The 27,416-nt window shown below is 35.1% G+C and overlaps 1 protein-coding gene across 3 annotated transcripts in view; it reads left to right on the top strand.

Moving 5' to 3' along the window:
* Window positions 1–27,416, top strand: part of LOC101397933 (serine/threonine-protein kinase TNNI3K) — a 300,070-nt gene that overhangs the window by 36,242 nt on the left and 236,412 nt on the right. For all 3 annotated transcript variants that reach the window (XM_004431504.3, XM_087448979.1, XM_087448972.1), the window contains 3 exons: window positions 3,479–3,564; window positions 4,613–4,710; window positions 22,061–22,171. In XM_004431504.3, the coding sequence (XP_004431561.2) occupies window positions 3,479–3,564; window positions 4,613–4,710; window positions 22,061–22,171 (295 nt within the window). The remainder of the gene's footprint in view (window positions 1–3,478; window positions 3,565–4,612; window positions 4,711–22,060; window positions 22,172–27,416) is intronic.

The raw sequence follows: 27,416 nt of genomic DNA, 5'->3' as shown, positions 1-27,416 counted from the left end.
ATTAAAGTTAAGATAAAAATAGTACTATTAAAATAGCACTTGACTGCCAAATATTGTGGGAGTCTATTCTCTGTTGATTCATTTTGTTGGCATTAATAGAAGTTGCATGAGTTCTAGGAGGATAGAATTCAAGAGAACAAAAGCAACAGGCAGCAGCCCAGTTTTGAGCAAGGGAACTTGAAGACTGTATACTGAATCACTTACGAATGGTCAAATCTAGTTTAAGATTCAGTGAGCTAAGGAAGAATTGTTGAATAAAAAGTCACTAATATAATTCATGCTTTCAATTTTACTTAGGTAAACAATACACATCCATTTAGTGTTATTCTTTTTTTAAATAAAGCAATGGGTATTAGCATCTTATATTTTTGGTTTATTCAGGGTTTACTTTCTTTGCAAAGCTGATCGGGGCCTTAGAGATCAGGACTAATGCTACAGTCAGTTGCGGGAGCCTATCTAGCATGCATATTCCTGGGACTGATGCACTTGAAGGATCCAGGAACTAGTGAGTAGTTTATATCAAGCTGACTGTTGAAAACAACCTGAAGTGAGCGTTAAGAACAGAGGTGGAGCACACAGTAGGTCTTCAGTAGGTGTTGTGCCAGACTGACTGAATGCTTCATCAAAGTTAGATCCTGGAATAAGAAAGCATTTGAGGCTACCTTGTCAATAAAATGATTTTCAGCATAACCATTATTCCCCTCTGGATTTGCTGTTCTTTTAATATCTCTAGTGTTGAAAATAGCTTCCTTATTGTAATGATGCTGCTTGATTTGTGTTACAGCACTGTGATTCTAGTAGTTGCTCTGAATCACTGATGGGTGCGAGGTGTCACAATAGGGAACTTGGTGGCCATTTTTAAAAACATGTGCAGGCAAGGTCAGACATTTTCTAGGAGCCTGAGAGTCCCTGTGAGCATAGCATACTTATATCTGTAGAGATGATGGTCAAAATCAGGAATTTTACAGGTTGTCAAATGTAAGAGGTCGAAGAAGGTCAAACTTGATTTGAAAATTGTGCTAAAATTCTCCCAAGACTTAGACTACAAAAGGAAAGTTGTACATTCCCAGTGAACTTGATACTGTTGGTAGTGATAACTATAAAATAACCATTTACTGATAACATATCATCATGTGCCAGGTACTGTAATAAGCACTTAACTGCATTTGTTCTTCACAACAGCACAATGTCATATGTATTACTTTAATCATTTTATAATTGAAGAAACTGAGGCTTGAAGAGCTTAAATAACTTGCCCAAATTGGAGGGAAAAAAATCTACTTAAAAGGCAGAAGCAGGATAGGATTTCAATCATGGTGTAAATATAAGGACCAAGCTTTTAAGGATTATCTACAGTGCTGAAATGATTTTTTCCACTTTTAAAACATCAAAACATGGCAGGTATTGCTATGAAATATTAGAGATACACATTGAAACACTAATTTTCTCAAGGGTTTACTGCTACAGGAGACCTCCCAGGCTTTTTCTTCTTTCAGTGTTTGCCGTCAAGTTCATTATAGTTAGCCCAAAAGAAAGAACTTTCCCTGCTTTTCTCTCAGGCCAACGGTTATATAGTTCTTTACATTTAACAGAAGGCTTCTCTCTCCTCCCCACCCCAACACTTTGATTTCTGTCTCCTGATCTTATTGTGTGTTTCATATGCTGGATAATGGAAGGACCAAAGAAGAAAAGCCAGAGCAGCTCAGAGCTTCCAAATCGTTGTCAGTCAACATCCTCAATTTTTAGTCACGCTTTTCTTTCCCTTTTTATTTATGGACACAGATTTCCTAGAAACTTTAAGAGAAAAATCCAGTCTACCTAGCTGTTAAAGCAGAGTTCAGCTCTTCAGGAAACCTGTCCTATTTGATATCGTAACCACAGGGGAGACCTCTGTGGATGCATTTCCAGGTCTGGGAGGCTGTGTACACCTTGATTTCTCTAAGACATCCCTGCTACCATTGGCTGTGAGAGTTTAGAAGCCGGGCTCAGGCAAAGGCCACACATCTCCAGGAACCATGTTATTTTGTGAAGTTACTGCACATACCATAAAATAGCTATACTATTTCAAATTAGGCTCATTTTAGGCAGACATTTAAAACAGTGGTATTTTCATCACAAATAATTTCTTTTTTGTATCCTTCATTGAGATCGGGGAAAAGGCAAATAGAAGTGAGTTAAATTTCTAACTATTTTTCATGAAATCCTGGGGCCCTTCCTATATTGTATTATTAACATTTGTACTAATAACTCGTTGGAGTTTATTGTACTTCTGTGTATGGCATTCCAAAGCAAGTTGAGTTATATTTCTCAATGTAAGTAAGCATGTCTGTGAACTTTGCCGCTCGGAAGTTAAACATGGAAAACAAGAAAGTTAGGAGGGTGGGAAAGTTCCAGAATATTCCCATGTCTATGAAAACAAACCACTGGGCTTGCCATTGCTAATTAAAACATTTCACTGAGATCTTTCAATGTCACTAGATTTAAAGGTTTTGTCTTTTTAGCAGCACCCTGGAGAATAGCACCTTTTCTTTTTCTATTTTAAAATTCCAATAGCTTTTGAAGTTCTTAACTGGGTGCCTTGATGATAATGTTCTGAATTTATAGTACCTTTCAAGTGTAAGTACTTTACAAATGATATGGAAGGCTCACTCAGCAGACTATGCTCTCTCACTAAAGCAGCTGGAGGCTTAAATAGGCAGGAGGCAGCTTGAAATTGACCCGGGAGGCCAAGGATATGATCTCATTTCTACTGAAAAATGTCCTGGGAGTACCAAAGACCTCAAGAGGTCACGAATTTTAGCTTTACGTTCCTTTTCAAAGGCTACCTATGGATCTCTAGGGCCCTCCTGGGATGATGGTATTTGTTCAGACAAAGGCAGGGATTTCTTTAATTGAATCACTAACACCACTCCTCACCTGGGATGGTATCATAGAACCCTATCAGAGTTTAGACCCTCTTTATCTGTGAAATCTGACCCAGTCAGAGTACAAGGAAACTTTGCTTCAGGCAGAATTTGTAATACATTGGGACTGTATTCTTTTCTCCAATCTCTTGTCAAATGATACCCCCCTTTTCTTTGAGAGAGAGGGAATTTCTTGAATTTCTCCATAAATGTGATGTGAAATTTTGAGTGTGAGAGAAATGAGTTTACTTTCAAATGTCTCTGTTTTCTATTTATACATAAATTTTAATTCCTCAAGTTGCCCTGAAAAGTTCAAATTATACATAGAACACAGAACTGTGCATGAGTCTTTAATTTAAACTTGATATATCAAATTTTCAATACGATTTTCTCTTTATTTTAACTATTCTTTAAATAGAGGTATATTTAACATTTTCTTTCTAGGTACAAAAGAATCCTAGAAAACATATATTTCTGAATTTGTGTAACAAGATTCCAGTTTGTAATTTTTCAAAGGAAAAATAGTATAAACTAAAAGATGAAATTTGTGATCATCTGTAAAATATTTTTTTCAGCTCTGATGATGCCTTCAGTAAAGTCAATTTAAATTACCGCACAGAAAATGGGCTGTCTCTACTTCATTTATGTTGCATTTGTGGAGGTGAGTGCTTGAAACTCAATACTTTATAAACTAGTTATATGTATACATGGTCAGTGATTTGAGCTGCTTAATAGTCTACAAGAGAATTCTATTCATACTCAATTTTCTCTTTTGCTTTGCTCCTACAACCCTGATAACCTATAGTTGAAGTAGTAACTACCAGGCAGATATTCCAATTGATTTAGTTCTGAATTTAAGTTTCATTGTGTCCTATCCTGAACCAAGGCACTTAGTTTGCTTGGAAATCAAAAAAGCATTTTTCCCCAAAATATCATCAAGCAATTCCTTCACAATCTGTAGTCAGATATGTGGGAGGTAATAAAAGCCAAAGATAAAATCTCAAAGTGAAGATTAAGAATTTAATTGGGCTCATATTTTGTTCTGTTTTGTTCACTTGTATGTCCCAAGCACCCAGGATGGTGCCTGGCATATAATAGGTACTCAGTAAATTTATTGAACCAGTGAATTGTTAATATTTATTTTGTTAATCCAAACTAGTATTCACTGAACTTAGCTTTTTAAATAGAATACTAAAGTATAAGTATCAACTCTAACCATATCCCTTAACCATTCCTCCCAAACAAACTAGCAGACTCTACTTAACACATCTTCCTCCCAAATTTAAACATGCTTTCCCAACCTTAGTCGTGTCCTCCAGATTGCTCTGATCTAAATAAGCTCTACTGCTAATGATGCCCTGGGAAATCCTGTACAATTAGATTTTTATCTACAATTTCACTAATGGTTTATTAAGATCTTTTTTCATGTTTTTATGTTTTAAAACCATCTGATGATGAGAATATTAAATAAAACGTGTAAGACAAATGCATGAAAATACACAACATTGATACAAAGTTGTATAAGTGTAATAGAAATGTTCACTAAGTAAGGCTGTCAATTAATAGAAAACTTTACGAATGGCCTGCAGAACAGCAGTCTGCCATTTTCATACATCAGTGTGACATTTATCATTAAGTTAAAGAGCGATTTTAAAGTCACTTAGTCCACCCCCACAACAATTTAACTGTTTTTCTCTTTTCTCTTTAAGGCAACAAGTCACATATTCGAACCCTTATGTTAAAAGGGCTCCGCCCATCTCGACTGACAAAAAATGGATTTACAGCCTTGCACTTGGCGGTTTACAAGGTACAGCATTTTTGTTCCCATAGAGACTGTATTAGACCCAAGGATGATGTGTGTCTTTAGGCTTCTTCTTCTTTTTTTTTGGCAAATTAGTAATCATGGAAAACATTCAGGGTGACCAGAACGTTACATTATTGGATGGACTTCTTTCTCTTTATTGAGCAGGTATCATCTATATACCAGATACATACTTTTCTAATGCTTGCCCTGTTTAACATTTAATTCTCACAAGAACCTGCAAGTGAATACTATTATTATCCCCAAGGTTACATGGTTAGCCAGTGATTAGCCAGGATGTGAGACCTGCCAGTCAGGTTCCCTGGCCAGGGCTCCTTACCAGGAGACCAAGCCGCCTCTGTGCAGGAGATGAGGTTGCATTTGAGGATGTGAGAAGCACATTGGAGCTGCATTCTTTTTCTGCATGTTTTCCTTAATAAAAAAATATCTCTAGAGTTTCTGTTAGTTTCCTTCTTTTATTTCTCCTACACTTGCTTCAGTTGTTTGTTTCCTTATGTCAGTCCCTGGTTCCAACCTATTCTCAGTACCTGATCAGAAAGTAAATACAAAAGTGTATTGGAAAAACTGGGATACTCAGACTTGGGATACATCCTTAAGATTGTCACAAATATAAATTTATATAATATATAAATTAAATTGAAATTGTTCATTCTCTAATTATCATGTTTCTACTTACTCTGTACTTATTATGAGCTAAATATCACACTAGGTTTTATGTACATTATTTCTTTAACCATTGAAATAACTTACTGAGATGCATATTAGTGTTTATTTTACAGAAAAGGAAACTGAAGAATAAAGTTAGTTATTTAGTAAATGTTAGAATAATGATTAGAATCAAATACAGTTGGCTCATACTCCAAGATTCTCATTGTCATATTGCATATTTTGTTCTTTCTCAATTTTGTGTAAATCTATGACAGGATTTTATTTCAGTTTTGCGTGTGCAGATGTGTGTGTGGGGGTCAGCTGTTTGCTCATATCAGGATCACTTTGTCCTGCATCCCTCCCCCCACCTTTAGAGAGTTTATCACTGTAGAGGAAGAGAGCTGTATATCCTCATGATTCAGATTCACATATTCCTGTGATTCACAGTGCAAATGCTCTAATGCTCACCCTTTTTCACGCCCAGTCAATGCCTAGTCAATTCTGATTCCTTCTGGGAGAAGGCATCAGTTAGGCACTAATTTATCTTTAATACCTACCAATCATCCTGCGAAGCTTGAGTGGAGGCTGAGTTCAGTGTGTAGGAAACAGTGTCTAAGGCTGGCTTTTCTGCTAGATGGCAGGAGGGGAAAGTAGAAGAGCTCCAAGGAATAGGAAGCGGGTGACGGATAGTCAAGGCCGAATGGGAAACCATGAATTCTGACTTTGACAGGTCTTGGAGATTCTTTCTATGTTAGTTCATTTTCCTAAGACTTAGCATGACACAACCACACAAACGGGTTCTGAATGATTTAGTGCTGCAATCTTTAGAGAATATATTTCTTCCACCTCTGTTTATCAAAACTAAATTTCCACTTTTAGAGTTTTCTTTGCTCTATTTCTTCTGTTTTCTTATATTTTACAGAAGGATATATGGACTATAACTTTTTCATAGCAAGTTTAAATAAATTTAGAATCTTAGGACACAAGATAAGCAGAAATTCTTAAAAGGCTATAATAGAATGCATGATTACTCTACTTATTCTTTAACAAAGGTGAAAACAAATTAAATTTACCTTTCTGGTTTAAACACGGAAACGGTATAAAGTAGCCGTTCACACTACCGTCACATTAAAACTAGTTCTAATTATTGCTTCCCTGAACCACTGCAGTATCTAATTCATTTTGGGCTCCAATTTCCTTCTCCCATATATTTTAATACTATTTCAAACAAAAAAACTTACCAGAATATTACAAGAAACTCCTATACACACTTTATTTAGATTTACTAATTGTTTACATTTGTCCCATCTCCGTTATCATTCTATTTTTTTTCTGAATCATTTGAAAGTAAATGGAAGATAACATGCCCCATTGCTACTAAATACTTCAGTCTTTATTTCCTAAGGAAATGCAAATTCACTTACATAATCACAATACAATTATCAAAATCAGAAAATTTAATACTGATATGATACTATAATCTATAGCCCAAATTCAAATTTGGTCAGTTATCCCAATAGTGTCATTTATAGATGTTTATGTTTTTCTGGTTTAGGATTCAATCCAGAATTATATGTTTTTAGTTTTCTTGTTTCTGCAGTCTCCTTTAATCTGAGGGAGTTCCCTTCCCTTGCCTGTCTTGATCTTAATATTTTTGATGCATACAGAAGAGTTATTTATATATATTGCTTTGGATTTTTAAAAAAATATTGCAATTGAACTTTATTGTGTTCTTAACACTCACAGAACGAATACTGTAATTTTCCCATCTTTCTATTGGCCACATCAGCAGCTCTTGCAATTCCACACCCTGGCATGCTGGGCCTGCCTCAGGGCTGGGTATTTTTTACCAGCGGGGGCATCTCTGCTTTCATTAGTAAGAGTGGAGCAGATGTTTAGTTTTTAATGCCATGCGGCTGGTGAGCCATCATACATTTTTTTTGCTTTGTTTTTTTTTTTCCCCGAAGTTAGATTTATTGCAGTAAAATTTATACACAATAAAATTCACGATTTTAGTTGTGCGATTTGACGACTTTTGAAAATGTATATAGTCACGTGCCATCATCACAGTCAGGATATAGTACTTTTCTGTCATATACAAAAGTTCCTTCATACCATTTGCAGTCATTTCCCTCCTCCATCCTACCTGGCCTCTAAACCATTGATGTGTTTTCTATCACTACCGTTTTCCCTTTTCTAGACTTTTGTATAAATGCAATCCATTCAGTATGTTTTCTTTTATATATGGTTTCTGCCACTTATCATAATGAATTACTGAAATTCATCCATGTTGTTGTGTGTTCAGTAATTCATTTCTTTTATTGCAGAGTTGTATTCCCTTATATATGACACCACAATTTGTTTAACCATTCATCTCTTGATTGTTGGTTGTTTCCAGATTTTGACTATTATAAATAAAGCTGCTATTAACATTCATGTACAAATCTTTGTTTGAACATGTGTTCTTATTTCTCTTGGGTAATACCTAGGAGTAGAATTGCTGGGTCACATCATAAGTGCATGTTTAATTTTATAAGAAATTGCCAAACTGGCTATATCATTTTACATTCCCATCAGCAATGTATGAGAATTCTAGTTGTTCTGCATCCTTGTCAACACTTGATATGGTTAGTATTTTTTTATTTTAGCCATTCTATTGAATGTATATTAGTATCTCATTATGACTAATTTGCATTTCCCCAATGAATAATGAAGTTGAATAGATTTGCTTTGTTTATTTGTCACCAAATATTTTTTGGTTTAGGATCTGTTCAAATCTTTTTCCAATTTTTAAATTTGGTTTGTTATCTTGAATTGTAAGGTATCTTTATATATTCTCAATACAGGTCCTTTGTTGGATATACGTTTTGTAAGAATTTCCCCCAGTCTGTAGCATGCCTTTCATTTTCTTAATGGTGTCATTTAAAGAGCAAAAGTTTTTATGCATTGTTTTTCTGACTGATGGCTCTACTGATTATCCTATGGATCTCAGTATATCACAGACACTGCCTATTAATATTGGCCTACTTCATTTTAAATGTAAGAACCTTCCAATAGTATAGTTCTGTTTTATCTTCATTCTTTTTCCTATTGTTGCCATATACGTTATATCTATACATGTTATAAACTCCAATATATTGTTAGAATTTTTGTGTTAAACACTCATGTCTTTTAAAGAAAATATCTTTGGTTTTCAGCAAGTTAGTTATAATAGTCCTATGTATGATTTTCCCTGTATAATACTTTTTGTAGTTCAATGAACTGCTTAAATCTGAAAGTTTATGTTTTCATCAAATTCAGAAATTTTGACCATTAGTTTTTGAAGTATTTATGTTAGATTGTTTGATAATCTCCCACAGATTACCAAATTTCTATTCATTTTCCTCTATCTTCTTTCTCTCTCTTCTCAAAATTTGATTATTTCTATTTATTTGAATTAAAATTCAAAAGATGTTTTCTCTGCCATCTCCCATGTGATGCTAATCTACTAAGAATTATTCATTTCAGATGTTGTACTTTTCAGTTCTAGGATTTCCACTTGGCATTAAACCATAATTTCAATTTCTCTGCTATGTTTACTCATCTGTTCCTTTATTTTTCCATATTTTCCTTTAAATTTTTGTATCTATCATTAATGACTCCTTTAAATGCTTTATCTATTGTTTCTAACATCTGGATTCTCTCAGTGTTTGTTTCTATTGAATGCTTTTTCTCTTGATTACATATCACAATTTCTGGTTTCTTCACATATTGAGTTTTTAGTGCATGTCATACATTATACATAATTTTTTATAGAAAATCTTCAATGTCATTTTCCTTTAAAGGATCTTGTGTTTTTTGTTAGTTTTGTTTTGTTTTGGCAAGCACTTACATTTTTGCTGGATTCATGTAATTTAATCAGTCTTGATTTGATTTTTGTTAGAATGGGTCTATTTCAGTTTTGAATTTACCCTAATGGCATACCTCTTACTCTAGGATGTGGTCTTCACTCCTGAACATGTTTCTTACTCCTAAGGCATGGATTTTTGATATCTCACCTGAATGCCCAAGCTATTCAGTAAAGTCTAAAGTAAACTCTAAAATCTCCTAGCATTGCTTGACATCTGGTATCATTGCCATTCACCTTTCTGCCATAAATCAGGTGATCTCTTCTGCATCCTACAGTCTTTTTCTGTGCTTATGTAGCCCAACTCAAGAACCTATAGTGAATGTCCATGTAGACTTTTGCAATCCTATCTCTGTGCAGCTTCTTCTCGGCTCAGCTACCCTGCTCCACAAATTATAGCCATTTTATAATCCCAGAAATCTGGTCTTCATTCTCAACTCAGTAAAATGGCCCTCCCACCTTCTCTTCTGTGGCAGAAAAGTATCTCAGGCAGAAAGCCAGGGCAGTCGTGGAATATTGTGGGGGCTCACTTTGTATCTTTCCTTTCTCCCAAAGATCACACTTCTTTGTTCATGTTCTTCAGTGCCTGAGAACAGTTGTGTCATATATTTTGTTCCATTTTATAGATTTTACTTGTCAGTGGGGAAAATTCATACAAGTTATTCTGTCATGCCCACGTCTATTTTTTCATTGCTTCCAAAATGGTCTGCATAAGACACAAATATATGATGTCAATGTTCTGTTTAAAACTTTCTATTGTCGCCCATTTCCTATGTAATAAAATTCAAATTCCTAAATAAGATATTCAAGATCCCTTAATTCAGAATTTTGCTGGAATCACGTTCCAAACTCTTTTTGTGCAGTCTCTGCCTTCCCAACCCTAATGGTTTTCAAATTTAATGTGCATGAGAATCATGTGGTACCTACATGTTTAAAATGGATATTTCTCTCTCCATCTCACCCCAATCTAATTTGGTGCATCTAGGATAGTCTGGGAATCTAAATTTTTAACAAACAGCCCAAGCAATTTTGAAGCAAGCAATCTGAGGCTACATGTTGAAGATCACTGTTCAAGTCTTACAACTCAAATTGTGTCAGAAGATCAATAGCATCTGTCTCAAATAAGAGATTTTTAGGAATGCAGAACCTCACTCTCTACCCCCACCCTACTCAACCAGGAGGTGCTTTTTTTTTTAAATCCCAGCTGACATGTTTGCAGGCTAAAATTTGAAAAGCACTGTTTTAGATTACTCCATTCTTTAGGTCAAGCACTTTCACACTTCAGTGTTTTTATTCTTGCTATTTCCTCTGCTTAAATATTTTTTAATTTCTTTTCCTGATAAAAAAATCGTTACTTATTTAAATTAAATAATAAATAGATAAATAATTAAACATTACTTATTTAAAACTAAGATAAATTTAGCCTTTTTGAGCTTTCCTGAACTTCCAAGCAGTATTGTACTTTTTTTGGGCTTCAATTACAAATTCACATTCTTTTTTATTACAACATTTGATTGTTTATTTGTATATTTCACATGTTGCTCTGTGAACTTTGAGCATTGAGTCTTTTTATTTGATTCCTCAGTGTATAGGACCGGTACAAGATCTTTGATAAATACTCTTGAGAGTATCTAAACATTAGCACAAACAATACTTGATATGTATTGGTATAATATAGCTTAATAAAGACTGTCAGCTTAGGAATTAGACCACTCGTGTTCGTCTCTCAATTCTGAGATTTACTAGCTGTGCATCTTTTGGCAAATTACTCTCTCCCTCTGTCTCTTGAAAATAGAGCAAGTAGAATTATCTATTTCATTGGGTGATTTAGAGTTTTAAAAAGGACAAAATATTTGCAGTACTTAGCAAAATACCTAGCACATAGGTAAGTACTCAAGTAAGTATTATTTTTCAACTTTCATTTCAACAAATATTTATTGGAGATTTAATGTGTCAACCATTTTATACAGAAAAACAAAAAGAAATGGACCATGTCTTCTGGACTATTACTTTCTAAAGAGAAGAGAATATGTAACCTAACAACATCAAAGCAATGGGATCTATACTTAGATCAATGGACTCCAAACATTTTTGTATCATATGCCATATAAAAATTAGCACCTCAAAATGTATATATTTGTTCATAAATTATAATTGTGAACAAAACTCACCAGCTCAAGGCAAAATACACTGTTTGGCAAACACTGTTAAAATTTGTGGCTATAAATCGTATTTCAAATATTCTTTTTGATAATACCAAAATATTTTGACAAATTTAACTTCAAATATGATTAGATTAATTTTACCTAGAAATTTGGCTTACAAAAAGCTCAGATTAGTAGAAAGAAAAATGCCAGTTCTGCCATTTTTCTTTTCTTCTTCTTACATAAGTAATATATATTTGATCTGTGGTTTCTTCACAGGAATCTTTTAAAGATAATCTGTCATTTTTTTAAAGGGTTGATTCAGTTAAAATTAGATATTAAAATTGATAAATCTACTTAATTTGACTCATAAACTATAATGCGAACTCATGTACTTAACACTAAAAATAGAGTGAGGGGCAACTCTCAATACCTCTCCGTTTGGAATTCCAAGTATTTATTTATTATACTCTGGGTACTGTATGTGACACATGACCAACTGATATATGGACTGAGACCACCAGTGCAAATTTTTATGTTAAATATTAGTAAAATTTTATCATCTTTATATATAAGTAAATATAAATAGATTTCTAATATTTTATTTTTGCACCCTAATGAATTTTATTACAAGATTCCTGTCATATTTCATATTTGCATTCCACTTTGGGGCATATTTCTTTGTATGCTTTCTAAGTTGTACCCCTAAAATGAAACACAAGACTTTGGGGAAAAAATTGAGATATATATAGTTTCCAAGGTCTTAAATATAAATGTTAATGAACAGAAGCTTATTGGGCCAGCCCTGGTGGCCTAGTGGTTAAGTTTGGCATGCTCCACTTTGGTGGCCCAGGTTCGGTTCCTAAGTGTGGACCTATACCACTCGTCTGTCAGTGGCCATGCTGTGGCGGCGACTCACATACAAAAAGAGGAAGATTGGCAGCAGATGTTAGCTCAGGGCGAAAATTCCTTAGCAAAAAATAAAGCTTATTAGAACATCTAATCTAACCTCACACAGACCTCTCTTTCAATACACAGACAAACCACTTGATGAAATTTCTTAAGGGAATGAAAAGTAGCATTTTGATGTGGCAACTTTTTTTTCTTAGCATTTCATCTGACAAAAGCAGATGTTGAATGGTTATTTATTCCATTCTACAGATTTCTAGCAAGATCTCATTACAATCATTCAGAAGAAATCATTTTATATATTTATTACACAGAGGAAGGGCATAGAAGGGTGGAAAAATTTCATTCACGCCTATGTCTGTCTGGCTCCCTAGACCTAGGTTCGTATTGCTACACAACTATTCCTATTGGGAAACTCTGTGTTTTCTATTCATGGTGATTTATAGCCTGGAAAGTGTTGTATCCTTTTTCCTGATTTTTTTTTTCTTCCTTAGCACACGTATGTGATTGCAAAGTTGAGATTTTTTTTCAACTATCCTAAAATCCAGGACCCAGAGCATGTGTTTCATAGTTTCTGAATCCTTTCTATTTAGATCAAGATTTCTCTGGCTTGTCACTACTGCATTTTGGGTTGGATAATTCCTCGTGGTGGGGGGCTGTCCTGTGCATTGCTAGATCTTAGCAGCATTCCTGGTCTCTGTTCTCTAGATGCCAGTAGCCACCTCTCCCATCCCCAGTTGTGACACTAAAAATATCTCCATATGTTGCCCCTGGGGGACAAAATCACTCCCAGTTGAGAACCACTAATTTAGAGGGCAAAGCAAAATATTTTCTTAAATCCAAGTTGCCTTTTTATCTGAAGAATTAAAGTTTCCTGATTAATGATTGCATTTTCCCCAAATGAGAATTTGTCAAGATATTTTATCTTTATCTTCAAATAAATTTTTTGCAGAAAAAAAATTCTCAAAAAAATAATCTCACTGTTTGCCTACTTAAGTAAATCCTTCAGTTAATTGCAGCTTTTAAACACTGTTTAATACTTGATCCTCACTTTTTAGGAACTAGAGAACATGTATACCCACAAATTAGAGCAATCATTAAGATGGATTTTTTTATACTCACATTTCTTGTTAGTAACTAAATATTTCATAATCTCTTTCTAAATTACCATGTTCTCAATAAAAAGTTAATAGGATGCTATCTGAAGATGTTAACTTATCCCTCAATTCTTATATTAGACCGCAACATTCCCTGGAGAACCTTCCCTGACCCCTCCCAAGGCTAGATTAGGTGCCCCTCCAATGTACTCTCTTGGTACCCTATACTTAACTTATCATGCTGTGAATGAGTCTATATTTCATTACTTGGTTACTTTTCTATACCTTCCTCTAAATTGGGGGTCACAGATCTCACATGCCTTCAGGAATGAGGCAGATAACATAAGCTGTTAGATAATATGGCAACATTAAATGGGAACTCACACACAGACTCAATATTTTTGAGATACAAGAAGTGGTGGGGACTGTGGTAAATTAGAGAACTTATGCCCCACATAAAGGGAGCAGTCACTGTTCAGCTAATCATTGCCATGTAGGAATGTAAGCCCAGTATTGCCCAAAATTTCAGAGAATCAGATATTATGTGAAGTTTCCTGATATTTAAATGTTGGCCATTAATTTAAAATTTTAATTGTAAATACTGTGCTGGCCAAGCCATATACACATTTTTCCCTTGTAGCTGTTTTGTAATCTCTAATAGGAATTATAAGCATCACCACGGAAGGGACCAGACCTAAACTGCTTATTCTGAGCACTTAGAACAATTCCTGGTGTATACTCATCAATAAATATATGTTACATAAATAAATCAATGAAGTTATCATTCTAGGGTGACTAGGAAGGAGAAAAGTACTTCAAAGGAGAAAGAATCATGTTGAAATGGGATAAAATATTGTCCAATTTTGGCCATTAGAATTGGAAATTAGTAAATTGTCAGATATCTCTTTAAGGGATATTTTAGTGAATATGTAGGAGTAGAAAATATAAAAATGGGCTGAAAATAAATAGAGTTAGGAAAATGGGGAAATGAATATTGACTGCTCCTTCAAAAGGCAAAAGCTTGGGCAGTATCTTGAGGAGTGGCAGGATCACAGGAAGATTTCTACAACAGTGTTTTTCAATCTTTTTAAAGTCTCGCCTCTTTGGATAAACATAAAAATTCACAGTCTGTTTAAATTTTTTTTTTTAATTTTAAAGTAAATAAAATGTAAGTGCAAACACATTAAAGGAATTATAATATTCAATTTGTTTTTTAAACAGCATGTATTTGCATTCCCCCAAACCCCAGAGATTCTGATGAGCCTCTCCCTGTTAAATCATCACTATATTATTGAATAAGAGGACAAGTATAGTCAAAGGCCAGTTGGAAATGCTCAGAGGTAGAAAGTTATTGTGGGAAACCCGTAAGTATAAGAAGAGTCAACAGAGGTGATGAGAAAAAATAGGTCAAAAGCAAATTTGGAGGCATTATCCAGGCAAGAGTACAGGTTATCAGTCTAAAAGTGTGTTCCTTCTCTTTTTTCTTTCTTTTTTTCAAAATTTCAAGCAAAATCAAATATCTCCATCACACTGAAAACTTTAATAATTGATATCTTTTGTGAAGATAAATTCAGAATTATTTCAACAAGAGGCATGTAGGTGTGAACCTTCGTGAGCACTTATTTTTATATTGATTAATGGATCCTTTCACTGAAGGTGTCTATGATGCATGAGGCAGCTCTAGTCCATTAAATTTTAATGCCTGGAACTAAATACATTTTATACTGAACGCCTGCATCGTCCCTTGTCCTAGAAGAAACTTTAATATTCTTCGAAGACTACAAAACTGCTTTTATTACTTTTTTTCCTTACAAACACAATCAGGCTATAACAATTACTGTGCTGGGTAAATTGGGCTGATGAAGAAAAAAACTACTTAGACAAACACATTGTTAAAACATTTATTTATATGTCTCTATTTTCACATCCAGAAACTCAGTCTTCTTTCCAAACCAAGTTCAGCTCTGCCTTGGTTCTTGATGGGACACTTCAGGGAGCATTAGAATATTAGAGGTGGATAAGATATCACAGAAAACAATTTGCCCAACTCTGAGATCTTACAGGTGATGAAATTGAAGTATTTCATGATTAAACATCTTTGGGGACAGAGAAGACTGAGATGCAAGGTGAATATTCTAATAGACTTAGGCCAATCTTGTGGGTGATACATTTAATATAAATATAAAACTTAACATTTGTAAAGATCTTGAGTTTACAAACATTTGCACATACATTATGCCATTTGATCCTCGATTGATTGATACTATTATTATCTCCACTTTACAAAAAAAAAAAAAATACCCCACAGCTCAAGAGGTTAAAAAACATGTCCCAAATGTAGGGAGGGGCCATCAGTATGCAAACACAGATTTGCTTTGCTATATTAGTCTGTGCTGTATCTATTTTCATGAAGGTACATTTCTAGGAAAAAGAATGGAAGAAAGTAAACACACAGAGAAATGATAACAGTGATTATATGATAGTACTAAAGGTTATTAAATTGTTATTTATTCCTTTATTTTCTACATTTTGTACTACGAGATGTTCTGGTTATCTGTTGAGACATAACAAAATTAGTCCTCTAATACAACAATCGTTTTATTATTCTCATGGATTATCAGTTCAGAAATTCAGACAAGACACAGTGAGGATGGTGTGATTCTCCACCATGTTCAGGGCCTCAGCTGAGAAGACATGAATGACTGGGGGTTACTCCATCGGCTGGGGAACTGGAATCCTCTGGAGGCTTCACGTCTGGTGCCTGTGCTGCGATGACCGTAAGGCTGGCCTTGGCTGGGTCATTTGATTGGAGAGCCTTTATGTGATATGTAGGCTCTCCATGTGGCCTGGGCTTCCTTACAGCATGGCTGCCTCAAGTTAGTCGGACTTCTTAGATGGTAGCTCAGAGCTTCAAGAACCAGTTTTCCAGAAAACAAGGAGGAAGCTATGTGGCTTTCTATGACCTAGCCTTGGAAAAAACATAGTTCCCTTCTGCCACACTCTTTGGGTCACAACCTACCCAGATTCAAGGGGAAGGGACACAGATTTCACATATAAATGGGAAGATTGTAAGTGAATGCTTGCCATGTTTTAAAACTTCCAGAGGACACATTTCCATAATCAAAAGAAAGTAAATTTTACACATTAAAAAGTCCCAGTTTAATTTTTACTGTGGAATAGAATTGGCAAAACCCTTGTTAATATGGTTTTTTTTTTAGTTAATGTAATTGGTGGGAGAGAATCTGATCTCTCTGACACTAATGGCTACTTATATTGGCTTTATCCATAGTAACAATCACAGAGCTAACAGTGTTAGATGCTGTGTTAGAATTTTATGCATAGTACAAAGTTGGAATTGCTACCATTACCAAAGTTTCCATCCATTTACATAAATCCACGGAGGTGTATTGCACCCCAAATCCTATTTTTTCAAAGATATAGTTGTACTGATTTTTTGTCCAAGCCTCACATAGATTTTCCAAATATGGATTTTCTTTTGTTTAAAAATAATAAATATTGAGGCCAGCCCAGTGGCATAGTGGTTAAGTTCATGCACTCCACTTCAGCGAGCCGGGGTTTGTGGGTTCAGATCCCAGACACGGACCTACACACTGCTCATCAAGCCATGCTGTGGCAGCGTCCCACGTACAAAATAGAGGAAGATAGGCACAAATGTTAGCTCAGGGACAATCTTCCTCAAGCAAAAGGGGAAGATTGGCAACAAATGTTAGCTCAGGGCCAATCTTCCTCACACACACACAAAAACAATAATAATAATAATAAATATTGTACGCATGAATGCCTTACAAAGGCTTATTTACCCCACGCTTTAGAATTCTTCTCTGTGTCCATTGAATAATAATGATGTAAATTTGGCTAAGACTGCATGAGGGAAAATCTGTCAGTTCCCTCAGAAGACTATTCCCTATGCAAGTCCTAAGAGTCTTTCTTTTAAAAAATTTGCCCTTAGATACTTGTTGTGTACTACAGTGCAAGCAATAAATGTAATCAGCTTTATAATATTTAAAATTTGCCTCATGTTTTCATTTTCTATGAATGTCCTTTCCAAAAGGTATGTACCATATTGCTGACTTTTAAAATTATTCCATTAGGACACAATATTCCTGTATAGTAGGGGAGAAACTTTCGGAACTTGTCAGTTAAATAAAACAAAAGTACATCCTCTTGAGTTTTTTCTTGAGATGGGAACCAAGAAAAGATCAGTTAATGCACTATGGAAAGTCAAAAGTGAAGCATGCATTTTGGAATCAAACAGACCTGAGTTTGTAAGTAGCTCCAACACTTACAAACTATTTTAGGTTCTAGAAGTACTTTAAATTCTTTGAGCCTGACTGTCATCAGCTCTAAAATAGTGATAATAATGTTTTCCTCACAGGTAAGTTGTGAAGCTTGAAAGAGATAATTTAGATAAAACATTTTACATGGTACTTAGCCCATAGTAAGCAATTTATAAGTAGCAATGATTGTTTTATTACATTCTCTTTAGCATAGCTTGGTAAGATAAAAGTTCTATTTTTATAGTATTTAGTTAAAAAATATTTAGATCAGTCAGAGGTCAACTTGAGAAATCCAACCAAGATATGAAAGGATAACCCAGTACTTCTAACTTTAAACTTCACCATTCTGAAGACTTCACTATTCTGAAGGAATCATAACATGCTCTCTCTTAAATTACACAAATTTTGGTTAAATAAGAGAAAATACAAAGATAGTTGAGGAAAGGATGAATGTGTGTTTACTAGAATCTGCCTGATAGATAAATACTTCATACGGTTCATGATTTCCATATAATTTATTTTAATTTAGCCTAGTACAGTGCTTGTCATAAGGTAGACATTTTTTAATAAATATTCATCAAATTAAAGAGTATTCATCTTTCTACCGATTTGTACGAGTTCTTCATATGTTAAATATAGAAACCACTTGTCAGTTTTACGTGTTGTGAATATTTCTCCAATTTGTCATTTACCTTATAATATTGTTTTTTAATACTTTCATTTGCTCAAATGTGTCATATTTTCCCTCTATTTTTAAAAGTGGTTTTATGCTTAAAAAGACTTTCTCTGCTTCCCTGTGTTTAAATGCCTGCCCGTTTGCCGGGAAAAATGCTTTAAGGTGATGTCTTTCCCATTTATCTCAGAGGCTACCCATGTTTTCAGCCCTCACCATTCAAAATCAAAGGTTATTTGTGAGGTTAGCACTAACTCCTGTGAATTGTTTTCTCTGGAGGGGGCAGAGCTAGTAGAAATTTCCTAATTTCCAGTACTGGTTCCTGAGTTTTCCTTTGTTTTACTCCTTTGATTATTTCAATGGGTATCTAGTAAAGCGGAGGAAGTGAAGTTGTGGGGAGGAGGTCAAGGGAAAAGAGAAAGGGGAGCTAGATGATGGAGTCAAATCACGATCTTATCTGGAAGCTTCCACTGAGGACTATACTGAGCCCCAGATATCCATGTCCAATGGTAATGAGCTTATTGAGCCTTGTTTTGCCAGGTACCTTGTAAAGTGCTTTATGTGTGTTATCACATCAGGTGGGTACAGTTATCGTCTCCTTTTGTTTATAATCAAGGAAATTAATGTAAAGAGTTATGTAACCCCTTGCCCCAGTTCACATAGTCAATAACAGAGCTGGGATTCTAACTAGGGAGGCTAATTCTAGTACCCACAATCTTAGCCCTGCATTATAAATATCTCAAACTCAACATGTGAAAAACAAAACATTTTATTTCTATCTCAAATACTACTTCTTCCTGATTCTTCCCTATCTCAGTATCATGTCATTCCCCTGCTATCTGTTGCACTTGGGAAAAATCTGAACACCCGATACCATGGCCTGCAAGGCCCTACAAGATCGGCTGGCTTTGATCTCACCTTCAACATTACCTTTCCCTTCTTTTTTTTTAACCTTCTACTCAACACTGACCTTCAAATGCACTAAGCTTATTTCCATCTCAGGAATTTTGCACCAGCTACTCCCTGTCCTTGAATGTCCATCCTTGAAATGGTGGCTTGGATTTCTCCTTTCTGATATTTACCATTTATTTCAAAGGTCACCTCCTCAGTGAAGCTTTCCCTGACCACTCAATTTAAAGTCGCCACTTTATGATTTGCCTGTTTTATCTCATAGCCATTGGTACTTTATGATACTTTATATAATATTTTCTTATTTGTGTGATTTCTCTTTCCTCTCACATTTACACAGTAGAAATGTAAGCTCCATGAAAGCAGGGATTTAACTGTCTTACTCACTGCAGTGTCCCCACTGCTCAGAACAATGCTTCACACACAATATATGCTCAATAAATATTTGTCGAGTGTATGAAAGGCTTATTGAAAAGGAGAATGTTGTGATCAAATAATTGTGTGTAAGAGAATTTCTCTGGTAGCAGTGTGGAGGATGAATTGTAATTGGAAAAGGCTTAGTCAAGGAGACTAGTTAAGAGGCTGTGTAGAATGGAGAGTGATGTTAGAAATGAGGAGAAGAAATGTGAGAAGTACTAGTGAGTTAAAACCAGCAGAATTCTGAAACTGATTGAGTTGAGTTTCAAGGTCAAAGAAATGTGAGACGTACTAGTGAGTTAAAACCAGAAGAATTCTGAAACTGATTGAGTTGAGTTTCAAGGTCATTTGGAATAAGATAGTGCCATTAATATAAATAAGGAATGCTAGGAGATTACAGATCACACTGGGAAAATTATGAATGGTATTTACAAGAGCGGTTTTGAATTTTTAATTTGAGGTGCCATTGGTAGGCAGGATATATGGGATTTGTACTTAGCAGAGAAGTCAGGACCAAAGATGAAGTTATCAGATTGTGTAAGAATTACCAAAGTTGGCATTGAGAATGAGAAAGTGGCTTAGAGCTAAACTCCTAAACCACTCACTTTTTGGAGACAGACAGAAACAAACAAGAAAAATATGGTTTTAGGAAAGCAAAAGAGATAAGGATTTCAAGAAGAAAGAGATGTTCTGACTGTAGAGAGGAGGAAGATGATTGGCATTGGATTTGGTAAACAGAAGGTTACCTTCTGAAACTGAGGAGGTGATTTCAGGACAGTGGTGAGGTCCTTATGTCTCAGATGGAAGAAACAGGCATGGTGTTTTCTCTTAATAATACAAGACAAGGAAAAAGGGAGAATAAATTTGCCTTAGTGAGAAGGGATAGTATGAGAATAAGCAAGCTTCAATGTGTAAGGAGTATGATGAACTCAATTGGGATTTATGCAAGATTTGGGTGTAAATAGCTAGACATTACTAAATAAATGAGATCAGAGCTGTCAGCAGTGTCAATAACTTTCCAGAACCTTGGAAAATGAAGGCAGGATAGGGATAAAATTAGCTTAGCTTCAGTGGAAAAAATGGTGGCTTTTTTTTAGAATGGAGAAAACATAAAACATATAGACTGAGCAGAAAGAGCCAATGGAACAGAAAAAAAATCTTTATTTAACTTTCTTGGTAGAGCAAGTAAACAGAGTGGAAGATTTGGAAACTATAACATTAATTTTGCTATTTGAAGTTCTTTACCAAAGTTTTTCACTTTTTTATAACTTCTCCTACACCCTCACTTATGTGTGACAGCATTAAGAAATCGAGCCTTGTTTTTTAATGAGAGGATTTTCTTAACCTACAGTGTTTGAAGTTATATGTATATGCATAAATGCCATGGCCTATCCTGTGAAGATCTGATTTCCTTGCCACTGGGTGTGTTTGAGATGTCGATGGGCCAAGTATTATAGAAATTGGGTTTGAATTCTTCCTTTGAGGGAGAGGATTCAACATGAAACTTTTCTTTGCGTTCCCTACCAGATCTGGGGTTTTGACTATGTGACCTTCCACATTACTCTTTTGAGTGTTCTGACTTATAAAATGAGGTTTATAAGAGTAATTTTTCATAGGGTTGTTTAAAGAAGTGTTTAAGTTTTTAATTTTTTTAACAACATTTTTGAAGTCCTACCATCCGCTAGGTTTAAATAAATTAATACACATAGAGGTTAATTACATAATAAAAATTCGCTGCATGTTAATTTCTGTTACCATTATTAAAAAGTTCCATTGTCTCTCCAAAGACAGAAATACAATACAAATAATGGTATGAAAAAAGTAAGAGTCACTTTGGTCATTGCATAAATTATTCTAATTTAAAGGCTCAAATAAAGCTTCAAACATTTTCACTGTTAAAATGAGTCCAGATAAGATTAAATAAGATTAAATATGTATAGGGCCCATGACATATATGTATTAGAGAAGAAACAATTACTGAAGTACCGTGAAATAGTCCACTGCAGTCAGTTCAATACTGCAGTTGCTAGAGAAAGCATATTTATTGGAATGACCTACATGTAAGTTTGAGTTGACTTTGCAAGAGCCTCACCATAGGTAAATGTCCTTTCTGTCTTTCATGGTCAAGTGGTGGAGGATTGATTGTAACTGAATGGCCCTGTCATCTGTTCCTGCATTTCAACCATCTGAGAGCTGCTCTCTGCTATCTCATGTGCTCTTACGCCAGAAATCACACTTAGGTTTCCTTTGAGCACCTAAACTGGCTGACAGTCAGGGAATCAATAAATCCTGTTGCACAGCCTTCAAGCCTCCTATTAGTAGAAAAGTAACCTTAAAAATGTGTTTCCTTACAGGATAGTGCAGAATTGATCACTTCCCTGCTTCACAGTGGAGCTGACATACAGCAGGTTGGGTACGGCGGCCTCACTGCCCTGCATGTTGCTGCCATAGCTGGTCACCTGGAGGTAAGTCACGCCTTGGTTACCTGTAGAAACAAACCTGCCTCTTTGGATTCTTGTTCTCAACTGTTTTCAAATGCTGGCTTTTGAGATTCAAGAAGCTGGTTTATTTTTTAGCTACTGAACACATACATTTATTTGGGGGATCAAATTAAGCTGTATAAATTTTTTTGATAGTCAATTCCATCTATTTTGTAACAGTGTAATCAAACATCAGTTAATATAGGATGGCTGGATACACAGAGGCTCCATAGCAGTGATTAAGAGCATAGGTTTTGGAGTCAGGCAACTCAGTTTCCACCACTTGCTATGTTTACCTCAAGCAAGTTACTGTACCTCATGACATCTCTGTTTTCTTCATTTATAAAATAGGAATAGTAATAGACCTATTGTAATAATTAAATTAGATAATCCATATAAAGTGCTTTGCAGATTGCTTCATACAGAGTAAAGACTCAACAAAAGATCATTCATTCATTCATTCATTCACTCATGCATTATTTTATTTGTTAAGCACCTGTTGTGCGCCAAATTCTGTTCTAGTTGCTGAGGCGACAGTAGCAAGAAAGACAGGCAAAATCTCCATTTTTCTTGGAGTTAAGTTGTAGAGATCGAGACAGACAAAAGAAATAAAAATATTATATAATGTCAGTTAGTAGTCAGTACTAGAAAAATAATAAAATGAGGTAAAATGAAAACAGAATGGAGTAGTAGTAGGCACCATTATGAATAAGCTATATAGTGAAGCTACATGTAATATATATAATAGCACATGCAAAAGCCCTGAGAAAGAAAAGAGATAGGTGTGTTTGAGGAACATGAGTGAGCCAAAGTTATTAGTGTGGTATGAGCTAGAGGTAGAGTGATGGAGATGAGGTCAAGTGGAGGGTTACAAACCAGATCACAAAGTGTTATAAAGGCCATGGGAGGGACTTGGGATGTTGTCTTAAATTTAATTGTTGAAATATTAATTTCATATATGCAAAGAACTTTCATTTGCATTATTTATTTGTTGCTTTACAAATCCTCATGAAATAGTTTTTATTATCACCTCCATTTGATAGACATAAAACCAAGGATGTACTTGGTTGTACTTGCTGTACTGTTGTATAGTAATTGTCTTTACAAATTACAACGCCATTGAGTAAAAGAGCCATGTCTGGAAGCCTGAAAATCCCATGGTTTTCACCCTCTGTCAGTTGTGGTAACCACATGTAAACTCAGCAATGTAATACATGAGAAGTCTTACATCTTCACTACTAAATAGTTGTCTATTTCTCTCTTTTAGTCATGTTGCCAGTTCAATTGTACTTTCTTCACTAACACACACACACACACACAGCAACTGTGAACAAACAGAGCTGCATATAAAATCATACATAAAACATAAAATAGATGTGATCCATCTCTCTTTAACAGTGTCACTTCTAAAGGCTCTTACCTTCAATAAATATTAACATATCTCATTGAGAGCAAAATAATTTCCTTCATGTTGGCATTTCCACCCATTACTATATTATCTTCTTTCTCAGAAAATAAATCTTTTTGGTGAGATTCATTGTAAGTATAAGTGAATTTGTGTTACTTGTGAGGAGAGGGGAAATCCCATTAGAATCACTTAAATATTTTTTTTTTCCAAAAAAGAAACCAAAGCCAGTGATAAAGTAAATGGAAGATAAATATTGAGAAGTCTGGGTGGAAGAATTGATGAGGTGGATATTAAGTCCCAGTGAAGCACATACAACCTCTTATTGCCAGGAAAATGACAGAATAGGTTTTGCAAAACAATATCCTTTTTGTCTAGTGCTGAGATGATTACATTGTAAGTGATAGAATTATAACAGATCAAAAGCAAGGTGGTTAAGAGCTTGGTCTCTTCATCTCCTATCTGAGTAGCTGTTTTCTTGCTTGCCTTAATAGTATGGAAGGAAATATCATATTGATTGTACCAGCCTTAGGACAAACTTTACCAAAATAATTCCAAACAGATCTCTACTCTTGTCTTGCAGCTCCTCGTGGGTTCTTCAACTTCCTTCATTAGCTGTTGTATAACATTTAATAACTTTTATAGTCAATCACTGATGATACGTAAACCAGGTGTATTTACATTAGGCTTTATTCTAGTTACAAGTCAGATAATAAAGGAAAATGGTATCCAGAAACCCTAAAACTGCCATATTCAAAATGCAGAAACTTTTTCTTTGAATTATTTCTTTCAAAGCTACTAATTGCAATAAATACCCACTTTGAATATATTTTCTTTCCCCCAGACTCATTCATTCATTTAACAAATATTTTTGAGCCTCTCCTTTTTCCATAGCATAGTGCTAGAATATGGGAATGATACAAGAAAATATGACATAGTTTTTCCCCCTAAAAACTTTATAGTGTAGCTGGACACACAAAATGAATACATAGGAAAAATTATATAAGCAATTCAAAAGTAAAATAGCAGTATAGTCATAAGTACAGAAGAGAAAAGAGTCAAAGATCAGAGTGGGTTTGATAATTAGAAATGTGATAATTGCATAGCAAGAGATGGCAAAGAACACAAAATTAGAAGTGTTAAGAGTTCACTGCGAATAGAGAGCAATGTAGACTAGAGGAGTTAGGGAACAATTTATGAGGCGGGGGTTGAAATTGAACTGAACTTTGAAGAGTGGTGAGAACTGGACAGAGAAAAGAAGAGGAATCATGTTCAAAAATAGGGAGAAAGAATAAGCTGAGCACCTTTAGGGGAGAGTGAATAGAATGACAGCGTGAAGCAGATTGTGAAGAGTCCCTGTAGGAATGGACCATACTAAGGAAACTGAGAATAGAAGTCCAAGGAGTTTAATTCAATTCAATAAGCAATTGTTGTAGTTTACAAAGTACCACACACAAGACTAGATGGTATGGTAGATAACTAGATTAATAGAACACAGAAGTTTCGGCCCCTTAAAGACACTTACAGCTAATTGGATTTTTTTAGGAAATGGGGAGCCATTGAGGCTTTTTGAGCTAGCGAATAATTGGAGATTTGATAATGTGTTGAAGAGGATTTCTTTGACCGCAGTATTTAGTGTGGATCCAAGTGATGATATGATGATTAAACAGACAGAGGTAAAGGATTGAGTAGAGGATTCAATTTAGAGTAAAAATCAGTTAGCTCTAGGTATGTTGATTGTGCTGATGACATTTAAATTTTCAAGTGGAAATGTTCATTCATTTAGAAATGTACAATTGGCATTCTATGGAGAAGTTGGGGCTTAATGCAGGTTTTTGGAAATTCTATGTGTAGAGGTGATATGTGAAACCTTAACAATAGCTGAAAGTTGTAAATTGGGTCTAATAGATGGTCAAGGCCTGAGCCTAAGAGACTATCCACAGAGACTTGAGGAATTACTGAAGAGCCACTGAGGAGACAAAGAAGGATTGGTCAGACTAGTATGAGGAAAACAATGATATTATAGTATCACAATAATTAGCGGTATAGAAAGTTTCAATAGTAAAGGATCTGAGGTATCAAATGGTGCAGAAAGGTTGAGTACAGTGGGATAGAACATACATGTAGTATTAACTTACTGTACCAAAAATTTAGATGCTTATTCCACTCCTATTTTTCACTCTTGGTTAGCAGGGATGGTGGCCATGGATCAGTGGGCATTCCTTTTCATTAGTTACTTTCCTTTATTGCCCACATTTCTCTGTGAAACAATAACTGATGATAAGTATGACAGACCTCTTTGTCTACACATATCAAGTTCAGACCCTCCATTAGTGTCTCGTGTGTTTGTCCTCCCATAACTGTGAATTCTGTTAAACAATTTTACAATAATATTTACATTGACTCGGCAGCTGTCTCCTTCAGTAATAGAAGAGAGCCTGTGCTGCAGATTCCTATAAATGCTGACTGCAATTTGAGACTCAGGTTTAGATTTACTGTGCTTTGAAAAGCAGGCAAATATTGGTTGTCCTGGCTATCCTTACTTCTCCCTGACTGATTTATCCATCTATCAATACATGTGCATATGCTGCTTTATACAAAGCCTAGGATCCTGTCAGCAATCAATGAACAACCATTAAACCCTCTTCTCCCCTTTGAGTCCAGGGGGCACATGAGTCATATGCTCTCTCAAGCGTGGAAAATGAAAAATATTAGCTAACATTTGGTAGTGCTTTATCACTCACATACATTTGTCATTTGGTTCTCCTGTGAGAAAGCCACCATTAGACTCAGTTTGAGGAAACTGAGGGTTAGAGAAGCTAAATGACTTCCACAGGGCCATTCGGACAATAAATAAATGAGATGGGTAGGACTCAAGCCTGGTTATCTGACTTCAAATCTGCAGTCTTGTAAATAAAAGTACAATTACTCCTTTTTGACTCTTGTGTGTACTGCTAAAACAGGGCTTACACCCGTAAGACACAAAAAAAGGATTCAGAAAACAAAACATAAGCTGAATATGTTACTATCTAAAGCCCAGATGTTGCTACATATACAATTAAAGCAACATTAATGGATTCAAGAATAACTTTATACACTTAGTATATGGGCAACAGAACCTATGGAGATATAATGCATGTGTGTGAGCACACAACACACACATACACACCACACACATGCACACACACACCCCAAGAGTAAAACACTTTGTGCTTAGTCAAAGAACTCTTTAAAAATCTGTTACACTGGTGTTTCATGCAGTAGTTTCTGCAGTTATCAGGAGACAAATTGATTATCTGTAGCTATAGAAAACCGTTTGAATAGCAAACAGAAAACATGTCTGAGATGGTGCGATACATAACGCACGGGGGTTGTGGAGTGTTTTATTTTTCGCAGAAAGGCATGGTTTCACATGCACTTTGTGCAGGTGAGTGTATTATTTTCAGAGCTGAGTTTATTCTATCCTACCCTATCCCATTTTCGGGTTGTAAACACTTATCTGAGCACTGCTTCAGAAATGCTTCCCAGTTATTTTGGAATTTATTTTTGATTTCAAGGAAATGCAATTGATGTTGTTCCAGTTCATTCTTAACTAAATCATCTGAATGTTTCGGGAGAGAGTTTTGTTTACCAAGAAACTTCTAAGTTATTTCTTTTAAAATAGCTTTAGTTTTCTCCCCAAAGGCACAAACAAGCAAATGCTTGGAATTATAAAATGTGATTTCTCTCTCTCTTTTTTTTTAAGACATAATGTACTCATGAATTTATAGCTATGAATCTTATGAATAGGCAGTAGTCTCTTATAAACTTCATTTGTAATCAGAA

The sequence above is a fragment of the Ceratotherium simum genome, chromosome 2 (genome assembly GCF_057802395.1).
Source record: "Ceratotherium simum simum isolate JZ-2026a chromosome 2, ASM5780239v1, whole genome shotgun sequence".
Taxonomy (NCBI): Eukaryota; Metazoa; Chordata; class Mammalia; order Perissodactyla; family Rhinocerotidae; genus Ceratotherium; species Ceratotherium simum.
The sequence above is the reverse complement of the archived record's forward strand: the minus strand, read 5'-3'. Positions and strand labels throughout refer to the sequence as shown.